The 18,096-nt window shown below is 45.1% G+C and overlaps 2 protein-coding genes across 2 annotated transcripts; one reads left to right on the top strand and one right to left on the bottom strand.

The window, feature by feature from the left end:
- The first annotated feature begins 1,495 nt into the window (after nucleotides 1-1,495).
- On the top strand, nucleotides 1,496-3,940 carry LOC124663361 (bromodomain-containing protein DDB_G0280777-like). Its single transcript, XM_047201074.1, has 3 exons — nucleotides 1,496-1,597; nucleotides 1,701-1,997; nucleotides 2,323-3,940. Exons 1-3 carry the CDS (start codon nucleotides 1,496-1,498, stop codon nucleotides 3,631-3,633), a joined length of 1,710 nt encoding a protein of 569 aa, XP_047057030.1. The 3' UTR covers nucleotides 3,634-3,940.
- Nucleotides 3,941-4,701: 761 nt separating this feature from the next.
- LOC124663362 (terminal nucleotidyltransferase 4B-like) lies at nucleotides 4,702-12,531 on the bottom strand. Its single transcript, XM_047201075.1, has 13 exons — nucleotides 12,015-12,531; nucleotides 11,251-11,363; nucleotides 11,052-11,108; nucleotides 9,575-9,670; nucleotides 8,344-8,414; nucleotides 8,204-8,246; nucleotides 7,974-8,054; nucleotides 7,815-7,874; nucleotides 6,858-6,926; nucleotides 6,464-6,561; nucleotides 6,309-6,357; nucleotides 6,174-6,218; nucleotides 4,702-5,478 (listed from the first exon to the last, which is right to left on the bottom strand). The coding sequence occupies exons 1-13, from the start codon at nucleotides 12,529-12,531 to the stop codon at nucleotides 4,933-4,935; spliced, it is 1,845 nt and encodes a 614-aa protein (XP_047057031.1). The 3' UTR covers nucleotides 4,702-4,932.
- Between the last annotated feature and the right edge of the window lie 5,565 nt (nucleotides 12,532-18,096).

An 18,096-nucleotide genomic window follows, 5' to 3' on the forward strand; every position in this document is an offset into this window, starting at 1 on the left:
CACATAGACCACAAAAAATATTAGTTTTTCGTGAAACTTAGCGAATGCACATACATTATGGAGATGTACATATAGATTTTTTTATCCAAATTTTTTAACATTTCGAAATATGTTTTTTTGGTAGAGGGAGCATACGCACCCGGGAGCCGAATTGAATTTCCGCATGACATATCACTAATTGAGAAAAAAGAGGATAGTGGTAACTATTAGCTATGTTACAATCAGATCACACATTTCAATGAAGAATGGCTCTACAAAGTAATAAATATGACAGTCTATATTACCATATCTATGATACTACCCAATATGATAGTAGTAACATATGCATGTTAGACTAGTCACAATGGAGAGTATCACATAATAGTATCATGCATATGATACTAGTGTATAATACTATCTTCACAATGCATAGTAGTATTATATAGTAGTATTATATGTTACGTGTATTTAATGATTTGTAGAATCTCAATACAAAAGTGTGTACAAGATTTGTTTGTCATTAATTTTTTAGTTCTACGTGCTATGATACGGTATCTACCTATGATACCACTATCATCTCTTTCATCATTAATTTATATGACATATCAGCTTTTTGCATGCATGTAGTGCGTGATACTACTCCCATTGAGAGTAGTCTTTATCTAATGTTACTTCCCACTATGAATAGTCTTAGAGTTATTTTGTGATTCGTGTTAGTTGTCAGTTGCAACATTGATTGCAGCTAAAATTTAATAACATCACTTGATTAAGAACTAAAATTAGTCACATCGGAGTAGCCATTTTAATATCCTAAGCCCCCCCCCCCCCCCCCAATTCTTCCAATGTACAGGCTGGGTATCCAGTTTATTCCCAAACTGAAGATCTGAAAATCTCCCTGACAACAACAGCTCTGGTATGCTACTGATACCAGCCACATCTCAACCTGTGTATCAGCGTATGACAGAACGCAAGCCTTGTTTGCCCAATTAAACTCATTGTTAATCACGCACGTGACTCACGAGGCCGGGAGGCTGGACGGTGACGCCGCACCCGACCCAACCACCGTCATCTCATCCGAAAACGATCGTCCAGCAAGGCAAGCAAGGTATCCATCCATCCCCATGGCCGATGTGTGTCAGGAGACAGCCAGCCACATCGAAGGAACGAACTCACTCACTCGGTGCAACTCAGATCGGCCTCGCATCTCGCTATCCCCCAAGTCCACCCACGCGCCCCACTTGCCTTGCCCCCCGCTCGTCCCGTCCCAATCCATCCAGTTTTTATTGCCTCGATCTCATCTCACGCTCCCATTGGCTGCCTCCACGTTTTCTTTACTCTGTTCCGCTCTGCTTTTCCCTCTACCCTGCTTTGCTTCTACCAGTACTTCTCAGTTCTCCCTTTCCTCGCCCCTTCCTCCGCTTCGGATTCCTCCCATCCCGCCTCGCCCCATCTCCCTCTCTATCGCTCGGAACGCACCACCAACCCAAAACCCTAGCCACCCTCCGCCCTCCCGCCCATGGCGTCCCCCGCGCGCCCCGCCGCCGCCTCCGTCTCGGGCGCCTTCGGCCTCCCACCCGACGCGCGCTGCGCCTTCGACCAGACCCGCCGCCGCGCCGAGGTACGCCCGCCCGCCCTACTCCTCACCACTCGATCTCCCTCCTCCCCCCACCACGCGCCGCTCCTCGATCTCGCCGGTCCTGATTGCGCCCGCGGACGCGCAGGATTTGCAGGACAAGCGGCTGGTGCGGACGTTCGTCAACGTGTACGGCCAGCCGCAGCCGCAGGAGCAGGAGCCATGCTACCCGAGGGAGGCGGTCATGGCGGCCGTGGAGGAGTGCATGCGGAAGCAGGCCGACGGGCTGCTGCACTCGCTCGAGGGCATCGGCGGCAGGCTCTCGCAGCTCGAGCTATACTGCTACAAGCTCGAGCGGTCCATCGGGGAGCTGCGCAGCGACGTCATGGACTACCACAGCGACGCCACCGTCAACTTCAGATGCATCGACAAGAACATCAGACAGGTACGCTTTCACGAGGATTTCTGCAGAATTACTAGTAGATCCGTGCACGCGCACCCGTTACATTCCTTGCTCTCCACTCTCGAGTACTACCAAATTGGTTGACCCGCTACTCACATTCAGCCTGTAGCCAGCGCTCACAAATTCTAACAGCCAGCGGCATTCACATTTCACATTTGTCTTCTATGATGCTTACAGCGGAACGTATTCACGACCTGCTGTTTCTAACCACGTACGGGGGAGTCTGACTTACTACTGTTCTCATGAGATTCACATCACCTTATTACGAATACCCTGTCCTAACTGAACCAACATTTTTGGTCAACAGGTTCAGAAAGCCGTGCAGGTGCTTCAGGACAGGCACGAGCCCGCCGCCGCCGACATGGCGCAGCAGCAGCTGGCCAAGCTCCAGATAGCGCACGAGTTCCCTGCCAGGGCAAACGAAGCCGCTCCTCCCCTGTCCATGCTCGCAGCGGCAAGGGAAACCGCCAGCGATCATCACAGCGCGCAATTCGCGAACCCCGAGGTTTCCTTCCTGCCAATGCACCAGGTCAACGCCACGCAGTCTCCCGCTATGCCGATGACCCAAGGCGGCAGCGGCTACATCCTGCAGCAGCTAGTGCCGGTCTCTTTGCACGACCAGCAGCATCCCGGCCAGGCCGCCGTGTACTACATGCAGAGCCAGAGCCATGTCAAGTCCGCCGAGAACAAGTCGTCCGAGTCGTTTGTTCAGGTCATGCAGCCGCATCTCCAGAACCCTGAACCCAGGGCTGCGGCCGAGCTGCCTCAGCAGTCTAGCCAGACGACGGAGATGTGTCCTCCGCTCCAGCAGCATCATATGCTGCAGATGCCTGCCCAGCATCACGAGTCGCAGGCGTGGCGGTCTGTCTCGCAACAACAGCAGCAGTACAGTGTTCAGCAAGTTCCACAGCAGATTGTTCAACAGAAAGCGTCTTCTCCTCATGCCCAAAGTGCTCCTCAAGTCACGCTCATGTATCCTCCGTACTGCTCTCAGAAGCTTGCCAATGCTACCGCCGAGGCACTTCCGAGAAGCTTGGTCATGCAGTCTCCATACTCCTCACCTCAGCAGAAGCACCATGAAGTCGTGCCTTCGTTTTATGGCCAAGGCAACACGATTTTGCTTCCGACGGCAGAGCGCAGTATCCAGCATCAACAGGCGCAGCAAGTGCAGCCACACAGGCAGGCGGCAGAGCACAATGTCCAGCATCAACAGCCACAGCAACTGCAGCCGCACAGCCAGGGCTCGTACCCACCTCAACCAAGCAAGCCCAGTCACTGCAGTGTTGCCTCGTACGCTGTTCAAGGCGGTGGCCGAGCCTACAGCGCCGCATATGAGAATCCTTCTGAGTGCCCTGCAACTGTTGTTGCTGTTCTGCCTCAGCATCCGGCAACTGCTCCAATGGCGTTTCACCATTTGGGCTCCCAAGTTATGCATAAGAATCCTTATGGAAGTATGTTTGAAACGGCTACTGTAGTAGGGTATCCGCAGGATGCAGTTGGGAATTTGACTCTCCCGGCGGTGACTGCAGCCCTCCAGCCTGTAGACTCCAATGCCACCATGGTTAATAAGCTCAATGCTGGTAGTAATGTTACATCCCCACGAGACTGGTCGGCATAGTGCAGAATGGCCAGTTATATCGGGTACTACATTGCTCCCTCAACTTATTTCCATGACTATAACTGGAAGCTATCAGCTCTCACACGGGTATTTCATCTGGCTTCCTTTTTAATTAGCCAGCAGATTGGTACAGATCCTTCTACTTTTTTTTTTTTGCTGAAGGGTCAATCTGAAATAAGAATGGTAGATTAGTCTAGTGATGATGCTGGCATATGTCCTCACTTTTAATGGACATATCTTGCTTGTAACCGACAGTTGACGAAGAATTTGTGCCTTTGCGATATGAAAATATGACGAGTTCACATCATCTTATCAGCTGTTCAGATATTGGTTATGAATCTGTCCTACTTCCTCTGTTCCCTAAAATAAGATGTTTTGGCAAGCTAAACTAGCCTGACAAAATGTCTTATATAAGGGAACGGGGGGATATTATATATCTATCTGGGTTTCATGTATGCATTGGAGAAGAATGCAGCTGGGATGTAGGAATCTAATCATCTGGAAACGAACTTGTCAATAGTTCATTGTTCTCCTAGCCTGCCTTGCCTAAGCAGTTTTTATTTACTCTTTAGAACAAGCAGCAGCTCACGGGAGAAAACAGGTGCTGCTTGTGAGTTAGGAAATGATGGCATAGCTGTACAGAAGTACTAAACAAACCAGTTCTTGCTGGTAAGATATTCCACCTTCTGTAGTCCTTGGAGAAACAGAGTTGTAAGATGTTCCAGCTATTGGAGAAACAGAGTAGTAAGATGTTCCAGCTATTGGAGAAACAGAGTTGTATATAGCTTAAGTGCAAAAACTATAGGTTCGTTCATAAGAAAAATTATGAGTTGCACCTGTTGCGTGATTCTCCAAGCTGTCCATATGTGTAACTTCAGAAGTTTGTTGACCTTATTGTCTTAAAATAAAACCATAGCCCCTTCGAATGAGACTCCAACCATGGCTGGGCAATGATCAATTCGCTATGGCAGCTGGCACACGATTTTATATCTGACACGACATTTCAGCATAGATGTAATACAAACGTTTGAAGCTTTTACCGCAACATCAAAATCCCTGAAACAATTTTGCGAGCCCACTAGTGATTCAAGAATAAAACTGAATTTTCTGTTTGATCAGCATTACAAACAGGACTAGATAGACAAATAAAACAAACAAATGATACATTGGAGCATCCGAGTGCTGCTACTAACTTAAATGTTTGCCAGCCTGCCACCATTTGATCACATACAGCTCTTCCAGCAGTCAAATTTTGTCGCACCCGAAAACATATCGCAGATGTCAGTGGCAGCACACAACTCACCACCTACTTATGTGTGTGTGCTGTGGGAGTGTATTTGTAAATCTGTCATACTCTCGTGGCCCTTTTCTTCGTCTACTGCTTCCTGCACTGCGATGTGTTTTCTCACTTTGTCTCGACTCTTTGCCACGACTGCGCTCTCTTCGATTTCTGGACCCATCTTCTGCATCATCACTGCTTGAGACATCATCAGCCTTTGCCTTCTTTCTAGATTTCTTATTTGACTTGGATGACTTCCGTTTCTTCAATGGTGATGAACTAGTGTCCTCAGAAGCAGGTTGAGTATTTCTGGGCAGTGGTTCATCATCATCTAATGCATGCCAATTGTACATTGCATCATTCTCGCTGTCAAACCGTTGGGCCAATGGTTCCCAGGGTTCTGCTAGCATGTCAGCTAATGCACCATCAGTGTTCCAGCCTTTACGGTCCAGCAACACTGAATCCGGTCTGACAATGGCACCCAGAATGCTCCTGTTTGGTCCCAAGCTCGTAATCAACTTGGCATCAGTCAGCACTGAGTAAGCCTTTGAAAATGCTGATTTCACCTGCACCGTGAATTAAGTTTCTTCATCAAATGTTTTCCATGTAGAGTTTTTTGTATATATGTCAAAGACCCAGTTGAAGTTGCAGCATAGCTACAGTGTAAATGAACTTCAAAGATCAAAGTCAGACAAGTGAACAAACTGGAGCATTTGGCAAAAAAAGAGGCAGAAGTACCAAACTGTTATCAAGACAGGTTGTGGCTGTTAAGTATTTATTCATGTGCCCTTATGGTACTTGATTAAGAAAGCTTCCCCAAACCAGAGACAACTAACTAGCATGTTCATTCGAACATTAAAGATGTCAATCCTCAAATTTAAGCACATACAATCCTCATTCCAATATAAGATAAGTGCAGATTGATGGTCCCAAGTTACAAACAGAGATTGAATAATCATTCTGGGTCATTCATCGCTGAAGACTGATGACATCAGATAGTCATCGCTAAACTAGACTAGAATAACACCAAGAAAGCAAGGAAGGATCAAACCCAATCAAATCGCCAGAGAGAACTATTAAAATAATCCACACAGCAATCATAAGATTATTTCCATCAATTGCTAAATTGATATCTGTAGTGTAAGAATATACAGCATTATGAAAGAACAAATGAGTTATAGCATCAAATTATTCAAGTATCACATCCATGGCATGTCCTACACAAAAAGGTGCACAGATAAAAAGGAACATCGAAAGTTACCTTGAAGTAGTTGAATGAATTCTTCCCGATATCATTATCTGGTACCTAGGCCATGAAAGTAATTTAGATAGGTAAATACACTACCCACTGAAGATTATCAAGTTCAACCAAAATGAACAAGGACAACAATCTTACCATGGGATCTTGAATGGCTATAAGATGTGGCCGGTCAAGATTCACAAAGCTTATCAAACAAATTAGAAATAGGATCAGTGAACATGAACATCACGACTGAATCATAGTAGATGTTACTGAGGTGGTAGTAATACAATTAAAACTAGTTGCCTTACTCATTATCACTCTTCAAGAAAAAGGTTCTTGCAGAGTTGCAGGATATTCCAACATCCCAATTGTTTAACTTGCGCCCATAGAAGTCAAAAAACTTGATCTGGCATGAAGAAAACACAAAGTTTGTATGAATGGCTGCAACCATGTTTCATTTCTCCATCATAAATTCATAATAAAGATACGGTATGTTTCTCCATCAAATCAAAGGTGATGTACGTTTATCCGAAAGTAGAAAATAGAAAATAACTTAAGCATTTCACATGTGTACACGCTGGAATATCCTGGTGCACTCCAGGAGCCAATAACTATTATGTGCAACTTTACATAAGATCAATACCAAAGCATAAAAATGTCAAAACTCTCATTACTGTGAAACATTAAGGAAGTATTGCTTACCAAAAGAATTCCCAAATTGTGCTCCTTGGATTGTCGATAGCCCAGCATATCTTTCACTCCCCAGATCAACTAGCAAAAAAGGATAATCCTCAGAATGACAAATATGATAATTTATTATCGTCAGGTTGGAAATAAGTTCCAGTCTTTATATAAGTGAGAAATTTCACAGGACGGAAAAGCATAAGGCAATTGAGATAACTACATATATCAACAGCACTTTGCTGCTAGTATACTGAATGATATGATGTTTTCTTTTACCACCAACAAATAAATGTATGAAAAGCTTAAAAGCTTATCAAATGTTCACAAGTTCTAAAGCCTAAAGGTATCATATGCAAGGTGTGAAATAGTACATGCAGTTTAATAATTTTCCACCCTTACAGCCCTTCGCACTGATAATGGGATGGAATTCTGTTCTAATGAGTTTGAATCATATTGCAAGTCTGAAGGCATTGTTAGGCAGCTTTGGATGCTCACACTCCTCAACAAAACGGTGTAGCTGAGCGTATGAACAGGACCATCATCTCCAAGGCCCGCTGCATGTTGTCAAATGCAGGTTTGCATAGGCGTTTTTGGGCTTCCACAGCTTGCTATCTTATTAATCGGTCACCCTCCATTGCTATTGAAAAGAAGACTCCAATTGAGGTATGGTCTGGTTCCCCAGCAGATTATTCAGAATTGATTACTACTAAAATGTTCTTTGAAACATCTCTTAGCAACTTATGACACGATTGTGCTACTTAAATATATTAATTATTGTATAGAAGGAAAGCATTAGATATACCGTAAGAAAAATAACTAAAGCACGCCAAACTTTTTTTGGCAAACAAGGCCCACACTTGTCGAAGATGGAAGCACAAGTGTGGAGAACTTAGCTAAAAAAATGAGTATATGACATGGGCCATGAGGCTAAGAAAGTGCAGCAAGGACTTGTAGATAAAACAGAGCTCAGATTACCTGTAAATGTGTGATCAGCATTGTGAGAAGAGCATATGACCCAACCCCACCGGTATAGACCTACCAACCAAAGTAAAACAATAATCTCTGTAAACCCAATTATTCAAAGGAACAATGTTATTATTATGGAATAAGTAAATTACAAATTTAGTTGTGTACCTCATTGAGTTCTCTTTGATGAAGGAAAACCTTCAGAATCATAGACAAAGGTCTTAAAGCAGGCATCTTCTTGATGGCATCCTATGGTACCAAATGGAAAAACTGTCTTGAGTATGACTAACATAGATGATCAAAGATATATATATGGGCATATGTCTTGTCACAGATTAGCTAGAACAGAAATTATGCCCTCAATAGTGTGGTAACTAGTCCTTTGTTGCAACAGGTACCTTGATAAAATCCGCTGCCTGTGGTCCACCATCAATATCAAAGCTGGAAAGGAAAAGAAGATCGTTACACTAAGTTCTTGGACAACATAGCAAGGAGGGGGCGGGGGTGGTAGCTCTAGCTACTTGAGAAAAAATATAACCTGATATCAAAAGGTATTTCACTAATTCTTTCCACAAATTTCACAATTGGCACACGGGCCTTTGCTATCACCTGAAAAGAAACAAAATTGACATCACAACCAACTTGAGAACAAATAAACAACTGGCAACTGCAGAACCGAGCGGTGGCAGCTTCCAAAGCTCAACCGACAGCTTTTGGCAACCTTCCAAGGTGGGCTATATATCATCCCACGTTGTAATTCAACTGGAGTAATTGTATCTTTTTCATTATATAAAAAAATAGTAACAGGTTCTCTTGCTTTGGAAGCTCTCGTTACAAGGAGGATATGGATCCTGGCAAGTTACCTAGGATTCAGGCCAATGCAAAGTTTGTTAAATCAGCTAGTTTGAGCTTGAATTTCAAACTCCAGTAGTCAAGTTTGGTATTGCTGTACCTAGATGGTGGTACGTCGAAGCCAATGAACAAGGAAATCATCAACATTTTGGCTGGTGCAAATGTAGGGGTGTAGAGCAATAAGCGAATTGGGTTCTTAGGTGACATTAGTACCCTGAGAAGGTTGAGCAAACTCCATTCACATGCACATTTTCGCAGAAGCCAAAAGGTGAGAAAATGTATTTGGAATAAACAGTGCTCTTTCGTAGCCACTAGCAGGCATGCAACACCACTAAAAAAATATCGATAGCCATTCACACAAATATTGAGTTCAATTTTCCGCAGCACATTTGAAGGCAATGTTAACAAACTCCTTGTTCTGTACTGAGTTGAATGATGACTGATGAGCTTAACAATGAAGGAATTCAGTGTTTGCTTCCCCATTACTTCTTGTGCATCCATAAACCTGATTTCCCGCGAACATCTTATACATGCATGTACAATATTCCTATATGATCAATAATCAAATAACTACCGCAATTATCTCCTATTTATTGTTCTGATGCATAACAGCATGCTGCAAATTGTGTTCTTTGTGAGCTGAATGCAGTACTTCCCGTAGGCAGAAAATAATACATGAAGACCCTCCATGGTAACACCTAGAAATCTAGGTTCAGGCAACAAAATAGAACTGGCTCAATCTATTTTTTGAAGTTCAAATTTGGGAAAAAAAATTCAAAAACCAGGAAATTTACCATACACTCGCGGGAACAGTCCAACAAAAGAATTTGAAGCCCTGTTAATGAGTATGGGTTGAAGAAAAAAAGACTTCCATACACATCTTTCACGCTAGATACAGAAAGGGTGAGAACAGGAACCTGTATCTTCTTGGCAACACCTTTTTGAGTCAATGCTTTTGCAAGAGCGTATAGGCCAACTTGAGGAGTCTTGACCCTGGACTCAAATATTACAACCTGCAACAGAAGTAACACATATGAACTTACAAGGACAAAGAAGACATATTCCTAAGTGAAAGTATGTTCCATGTGTTTCCATGTAAAATAAGGAGGTGAATGTAAGTAGTTTGTAACAAGCTGATATGTCCTGGCAATTCATTATATCATGAAACAGCACAAGACGCCCTATCTGACAACAAAGAAGACACCCCCAAAGGAAGTATGTTTTCCATGTGTTTCCAGGTAAAAGGTTGTGAATGCAATCAGTTGTTGCAAGCAGATGTACACGGGTAATTTATTATATCATAAAACAGAACAAGATACCCTATCAGTTTTGGCGAGGCCAGTCCACAATGCTGTTGGCTTGCCATGCTATCTAGGATTGGTGGGTCAGTCGCGTCTTGTGCACTTGTATGGATGGCATCTAGGCTGATGCTGGTTTGGTGGCGTTTGTTGTAATGTTTGTCTTAGGGCCTTTGGGTTTGATCTTGCCTTGAGTGGTCAGGTGTTTCGGCTTGTCTTAGGCTTGTAGACTGTTCTCTCTATCAATGCAATGAAATGCAAGCTTTGCATTTTCTGGAAAAAAAATACCCTACCAGTTTCGGTATGAATTGACAAGTGCAATTGGTAGGTGAACATTGGTCCCGAGAAACAGCGAGTGTACTGCTGTCCTAGACAAATAGAGCACAATATTTCCTGCGCTCGGTGTACTCAATCTCATTTTCTCCTATATGTTATAGCCCTGCCGCTTTCTGCAGTTGGAAAAACAGTGTGGGAACTCCACCTGTACTATATTGTATTTGTCCTTTTTTTTTCTCCATAAGTATTACTTCCACTGAATAAATCTTTTGCTAAGATTCTAGTATGTTGGTTTGAGATTACTTACCACACACAACGTGTGATGATTCTTGGATTTTTATTGCAGTGAATTGCACTTCGGACCAGGTATTGTCATTAGTTGTACTTTGGATGTTGCACTCTGGACCAGGGGTAAGTTTGAACTTCAGACCAGGTCAGGTTGGTTTAGGAAAAAAAACAGGTTAACTGGTTCGGCCCCACCTGTCAGTATGTCGTGCTGAACGGATCTGCCATGCCACACGGGAGGAGCACACATACTAGGCTCAAAAGAGAAAAGGCACCAACCCTCATCCGGTGAGGACGAGGAGAAAGAGGAGAGGAGAATGATTGACGAAAATGGGCTAAATAATTGTGAATGCATGCAAGTTGCAACTGAAGAGTTGTACACCAGTTCTTTACTACTTGCACTTACAAAATACATGTGTTTTTTACTCTACAAAATACACTTATTAATAGCCCTAAAAGTTGACAAAATACAGACAAGATGACAGAGGAAGTGAAGTGCTGAAATTTAAGAGAGAATGAGAGGAAATACTCATACATCAATATCACTTGTTGGTAGATAAAGCCCTGTTCTGAAAGATCCGAAGACTTCAACCTGCCATGCAAAATCAAGAATTACCAAAATGACATGTGGCTATAAACACACACACGCACAAACACACACACACAGAGAGAGAGAGAGAGAGAGAGAGAGAGAGAGAGAGAGGGAGAGGGAAAGAGAGAGAATGTTACGATGCCTTGCAATGAGGCCATATATGCTTGACAACATCAGAGACAGCTTGCACAGCAGCTGTCCGTGAAGATTCCTCTTCAGCGGAAGGTGAGATAAAATCACAGAAGTCAAGAATCTCTGCAACAGATACGCAATACTTCAGTATCTCAGCAGACAAATTTTGCAGCTAAAGAAAATATAATACTCGTATAAGTTTCTAACGAACCCAAGTTTTACCATGTAAGCTCTCAAACATCAAATCAAATGTGATTGGCGAGCCTAAATAAACAAAGTAACATGGCTGTTTGCCACTTCTCACATCACTTTCTCCACCAAAAACACATGCCACCCACTATATGATTAGTTATGATGAGCATTTTTACATATTTTAGATGTATAAAAAAGGTGCAGTAATGCTAATTTATCAATGATGCAGACAAAGCGACAATATTTGAGTGGTCCATTAGTGCACAAACTGCAATGGCTATTTCCTGTTTTCTAAATGCATCAAGTTGGTATTCGAAATTACTGATAACTCAGTATGACATCCTCCTCTGTATTTTTTATAACAAATGAAACCGTTCAAATCACTTTCGATATACGGTACAAAATATCACCGCCCCCAAATGTGTACATTTCATAACTACCACTGTTCAATCACTTGTCACGGGAGAAAATTCGAGGATACTATGGGTGCATACAATGTCTAAGCATATCAACACCACAGACTTCATTTTTCTTATCACCAGACAGTAAGTTCTAAGCAGTAACAATGCCAAGGTTCCTAACCTTTGTGTAGCTGCAACATGGGGCTTCTGAACCGCCTGCCTCCTCGGAACCACGCGCGCTCCGACCCCTGCGCCGGCTGCTCCGCCTTAGCGAGGGAGCTCGAGGGCGTCGCCGCCCCGGCAGGCCGTGCCGCCGACGACGACGGGGAGGCCGGAACGGCCTTACCAGCCGCGGAGACGTCTAGGGAGAAGAAATCGGTGGCGGGTATGTCAACGAGGGCGTCCCCAGCCGCAGTAATCTCATTGCGGAAGACGGCATAGGTCGCGGTCGCGTCCTCCGCGGCGGCGGCGGCGGGGTAGGAGGACGGCTGGGGCTCCGCCGCGTCGAGGGCCTCCTCCGGAGTGAAGTCTAGGGTTAGGCCTGGGAGGGTGTCGTAGACGCAGGCCTCGGCGGCCTCCATGACGGCGGCGGCTTCGGTGGCGGCGGCGGCGGCCGCTTGGGTCGGCGCGTGAGGCGGATGATCTTTTTTGCCCTTGGACCGCCGGGTAGGCTCCGCGGCTTTCGCTTTGCGAGGCATTTGGTCGGATGGGCTTCGGCTGGATTGGAGAGGCGGGCCGGGAAAAGTTGGTCGTTTTATGATACGGGTCCGCGGATGTTGGAATGAGTTGTAGCCATCCACGATTTGGCGGCCCGTGAAGCGCCAACGAAGTCTAGTTTTGCTGGGTTTTGCGACGTCAAAAAAAAAACGAAGAAGCGTTTTGGAGTGTGTACATTGTTTCACCCGCAAGAAAAAGACGGTGGACCCCTAAAAAAAGACGGTGGATGAGTTTTAAAAACAGATTAATAGAAGAGGCATAGGAAAAATACAAGATAAAAAAAAGTTACATATACAGGGGGTTGAGAAACGCATAATTTGGGTGTTTAGTTCACATAAATAACAAACCACGGAAATCCAATTGAACATTGTCAGATCAAAATCAAATCACATGAAAATTACTAATCCATTTTTAATTATATCACTAACTAACTATAGACCCCACGCTCACGAGGGAATTTGAAAAGGTGATCCAAGTGCGGAGGAATGTTATCTTGGTTGTACGCACGATCGTGGGGATGGAGAAGGCAAGAGCTGCGCCGCGAGAAAGAATGTAGGTGATGGTGAGAGATTAATTGGAGGAACATGCAATCTAACTGCTGCTGACATACTTGAAACAACAAACGCAATTAAGAAATTCGAGCGGCAAAAGACAACACACCAACTTTGCATGAATGTGAGCCTTCCTCAGCACGACACACATGTATAGCATCATCTCATTGAACGATGCATCAGATCACATAAGAAATTCATCCCGGGAAACCGTGGCCCTACAATAAGTAACAAACGGTGTCGTGCTATCAACTTCTCCATCGCAATTGCCGCTAGCGTAAGCGTACGTCTTCAGTCCACGAAACCACTACTCCGCTAGAGTATGTTTCATTGCGTATGAATATGTCTATGATTTCTGAAACTTGATGAAACTTAATGATAGAGGTGACAGCACGAACCACAAAGCAAGAAATAATATGAATACGACAACAACCATATCTCCCATGCCATGCACGGAACAATCTTCATTCTCTTCACGCGTTGGGCACGCGTATACCAACCAAGCCAGTTTTCTCCGACTCTGCGAGTGCATTTCCAATCCTTCGCCCCGCGGGAGAAGACTTTGATCGGCCGAGCTCGAGTTCGTGCGATCACACGCGTAGGCTGACGCGCTAGGTTATCGTGGAGGGCGACGGATTGACTTTGAGTGTGTGCTTATGAGTGGCGCGGATCGCTAAGGTTGCCGGCGTTCAATTCACCTTTAGCCCGAGCAGGACCCGGTCTGATCAGCGTTAGAAAGATCGGTTCCAGATCTGACCTTTTTTTTTCTTGGTAGTACACATAGTCCTCGATCTCTTTGCAGTTTACTACTAGTACTAGTGAGCTTTTGATTGCAACGGACAACGGCGACTCGTTGCTTGTCCGTCTTTCCCGTCTGGAATCGGATCACATCGGGCAAACTCGCATGATCCCTTTCTCACCCCAAATGCATGAACCTTCTTTTCCGCAAAGTGTTATGTTTGAACCAAAAGCAGCTGTGCTTTCTTATATCGCTGTCGAAGTAGCGCCACACGTATTCACAATGCAGCTATCGTGGCCAATTTTCGGGTTCCCAATTGGTCCTAAATTATCTTGTATCTCATGATTGTTTCGGCAAATTTCGAGAGTGTGGATTGTTCGGCCAATCTGGCTACATTAAACCAAATTCCTCCGACTACATTATTCGTTGGTTACGAGCTGCAATATAGATGACCCTAAGAGCAACTCTAACACATCGGCCTGGGCCAAAAAAAAAAAAACGTCCTGATTAGATCCCGGGGAAAAGGCTAGCACGGTTTTTTTTTTCATCTCGCATCCCCTATAATGCACTCTGCAGCCTGAATCTAGCACCCCGATGGATCTCGCTGTGAGGAGTTAAACGAGATCAAAGGTATGGCCGAGGCTTATTATGGTGACCTGTTTACTGTTGAACCTTGTGATTCTGATGTTGTCCTTGATGCCATTCAGTCCAAAGTCTCTACTGATATGAACGATGAATTAAACAAACCATATTTGGACTCTGAGATTAAGGCTGCTCTCTTTCAGATGGGACCTACAAAGGCCCCTGGTCCGGACGGCTTTCCCGCCTTTTTTTATCAAACGCATTGGGATGTGTTGAAAGAGGACATTTGCTCTGCTGTACGGGGCTTTTTGATGGGCGAAGATATCCCTGAAGGTTTTTGTGACTCCGTAATTGTGTTGTTCCCAAGATGTCTAACCCGGATAATCTCAAGAACTTCAGGCCCATCAATTTATGTAACGTGTTGTACAAAATTGCATCAAAGGTATTGGCTAACCGTCTAAAGTTAATCTTGCCAGTGGTGATCTCTGAACATCAAAGTGCCTTCGTACCCGGCAGATTAATAACAGATAATGCCCTGATTGCTTATGAGTGCCTACATACGATCAAGAGATAGAATGCTAAGCGTCCATACTTTGCTCTCAAGATCGATATGATGAAGGCCTACGACCGTGTAGAGTGGACTTATTTACATGGTTGTCTACTGAAGTTGGGTTTCTCTCCAGAATGGTTATCTTCGGTCATGCGGTGTGTAACCAATGTAAGATATGCAGTTCGTGTTAATGGAGAGCTAACTTCACCAGTTGTTCCTTCGAGGGGAATTCGACAAGGGGATCCGATTAGTCCCTACCTCTTCTTGCTCTGTACCGAAGGGTTGTCTAGTCTGCTGTTTCATAAGGAGAATGTGGGGGCGCTACAAGGTGTCCGTAACGGTCGTGATGGCCCACCCATTTCCCACCTCCTCTTCGCAGACGATAGCATCTTCTTCGCTCGGAGTGATGCCAGGAGTGTAGCGGCACTAAAGGAAACTCTTATGTCTTATTGTGATGGATCTGGTCAGAAGATCAATACTGATAAGTCATCGGTCTTTTTTGGATCAAGATGTAACGACCAGGTCAAGCAGCAAGTTATGAATCAGCTCGGGGTGTCCAATGAGGCATTGCAAGATAAATACCTTGGCATGCCTACGGATATTGGGAGATCTCCAACTGGTCAATTCAAGTTCCTTGTGGACAAAGCGTGGAGGCACATGAATGGATGGTCGGGCCGACCGATGTCACGGTCAGGGAAAGAAACGTTGCTGAAGGCAATTATTCAAGCTATACCGACATTCATCATGAGCTGTTTTCAAATTCCTGTCTCAATTTGTGAAGCCCTCCGGAAGGCGATTGTTGATCATTGGTGGGGAATTGAGGCAGGGAAGAAAAAGATGCACTGGAAGAGTTGGGATTGGTTGTCGACGCCGAAAAATTTAGGTGGCATGGGCTTTAGGGATCTCGTGTTGTTTAACCAAGCCATGCTCGGCCGTCAGTGCTGGAAGCTTCTTACCGAGCCAACCTCTTTGTGTGCTAGGGTGCTCAAAGGACGTTACTTCCCTCAGTGTGATGTTTGGGATGCGCCGCTGCCCCGATCCTCATCATTCACCTGGCGGAGTATCAGTTTCGGGATGCAGTTAGTTAAGCAAGGGGCTCGGTGGAGTGTTGGAGACGGGAAAAGAATTAAAGTGCTGACTGACAGATGGATACCAAATGTAAACCCATGTACGCTTCGGACTCTGACGCCAATCCCAGTTGGCGCAACCGTGGACTGTTTACTCAGTGATGACCATGGTTCATGGGACGCGGAGGTGGTGCGTGCCGTTTTTGAAGAGGATGTTGCGAACCGGGTTCTTGAAATTCCTATCAGTCGGCGGGGCGGAGATGACTTTATTTCTTGGCCCTTCACAAAATACGGTGTGTACTCAGTCCGATCTGCCTATCATCTGGCTAGGGAGGAGAAATTCTTCATTAACCGAAGCAAGCAGGGAGGTGGAGCACACTCGAGCTTGCAGGACGAGAACCTGCTATGGAAGAAACTCTGGGCAATCAAAGCGCCGGGCAAAATGAAAATTAACTTGTGGCGGTTTGTCCATGATTGTCTACCATCGGTGTCCAACTTTGTCGTAGGCACATTCCTGCGTCAATGGCTTGTGCTGTCTGTGCACAGGAGGAGACATCTGCACATACGTTCTTATTCTGTCAGTATGCCAAGGAAGTGTGGCGGGAGATAAAACCCCTGTATGGGTTCCAGCTGCGCCGGAAATTTTTCACAAATCCAAAATCTTGGGTCTTTGATTTCCTTGCTAGATCGACAGAGAGGGAAAGTATGGTGCTTACTGTGGTGATATGGCATCTGTGGTTGGCCAGGAACGGTGTACGTAATGGAGAAAATATGAAGCCACCTCAGACTGTTGCAGAACAAAGCAAAGCATATGTCGAGATGATTGAACAGCATTTGTTTTCGCCGGATACTTCAAATAGACGTGAGACCAGATCTTCTGCACCTAGATGGTCTCCGCCGCCTGAAGGAACGGTGTATGTTAATGTGGATGCTGCTCTCTTTACATCTTCGCGTCAGATGGGAATTGGCGTTGTGATTCGAAGCCACACTGGTGAGTGCTTGTTTGCTTGCAGCGAGATCTTGATGGAAGTCACAACGCCGGAATTGGCTGAAGCGCTGGCTCTTCGACGCGCTGTTTCCCTTGCTGGTGACGAAGGTTTCGACAGACTGATGGTTGTCTCTGATTGCTTGTCCTTAATTCAGAGAATCAACTCCTCAGAGGTGGACAGAAGTCCCATTGGCGTGGTCGTACAGGACATCAAGTTTCTGGCGACCAATTTCCTTGCAGTATCTTTTTCTCATATTTTCCGTGAGTCTAATATTGCGGCACATACTCTTGCTCATTCAGCAGAGCAGTTTTTTTCAATTTGCTTTAGAAACTCTATCCCGGATTGCATCCGACAGACTATTTGTAATGATTTGCCTTGATCAATAAAGTGCCGTAATTGCCTCAAAAAAAAAATCTAGCACCCCGATCACGCCCAGAGCATTGTGCGGGTTGAATTTTCAGTTGATTTTGTGCGCACGATCGAGACTCCTCGTGCGCTAATATAACCGCACCCACCCACCAGTCGCCGTAGATCTCGGCCATTCTCGTCCATTCCGCGCCGCATAAAAGTATAGCCGCCATATGTCGTCCAACCCCCCCCCCCCCATCCCTGTTGGGGGGATAACCCCCGGTATGCCAAAGGCATGCCAAACCGGATGGCCTGTGCCATCAAGATACCGGTTTAGTGTTTATACCGGAGCCTGAGGTTAAGAGTTTAGCTAAGTGGAGCTAAGCCGGTATCCCCAAGAGGGGTATACCGGAATCCGGTAAAGAAGATACCGGAAAGGAGAGCCTCGTCGGCAGGACTGGTCAAAGATTCTCTCCGGAGCTAGAAGACAAGATGAGCTAAGCAAAGTGACTTTTGACGAAGGGTCGACGATAAAGAGAAGGGTGACGGTCAAATAAGCCGGAGGACGTCAGCGCCCCTGATTAAAGAGGACTCCGGTGTCATCTATGATTAAAGTAGCTTTGTAAAGTAGTTTGTCTAGTCAAAGATGCCATTAGGGTTTCTTCCAGTGTAAGCCACCCTCTCCCCTATATAAGGAGAGGGGGCAGCCCTTCTTCACGG

Source organism: Lolium rigidum, chromosome 6, assembly GCF_022539505.1.
Source record: "Lolium rigidum isolate FL_2022 chromosome 6, APGP_CSIRO_Lrig_0.1, whole genome shotgun sequence".
In the NCBI taxonomy this organism is placed as follows: Eukaryota; Viridiplantae; Streptophyta; class Magnoliopsida; order Poales; family Poaceae; genus Lolium; species Lolium rigidum.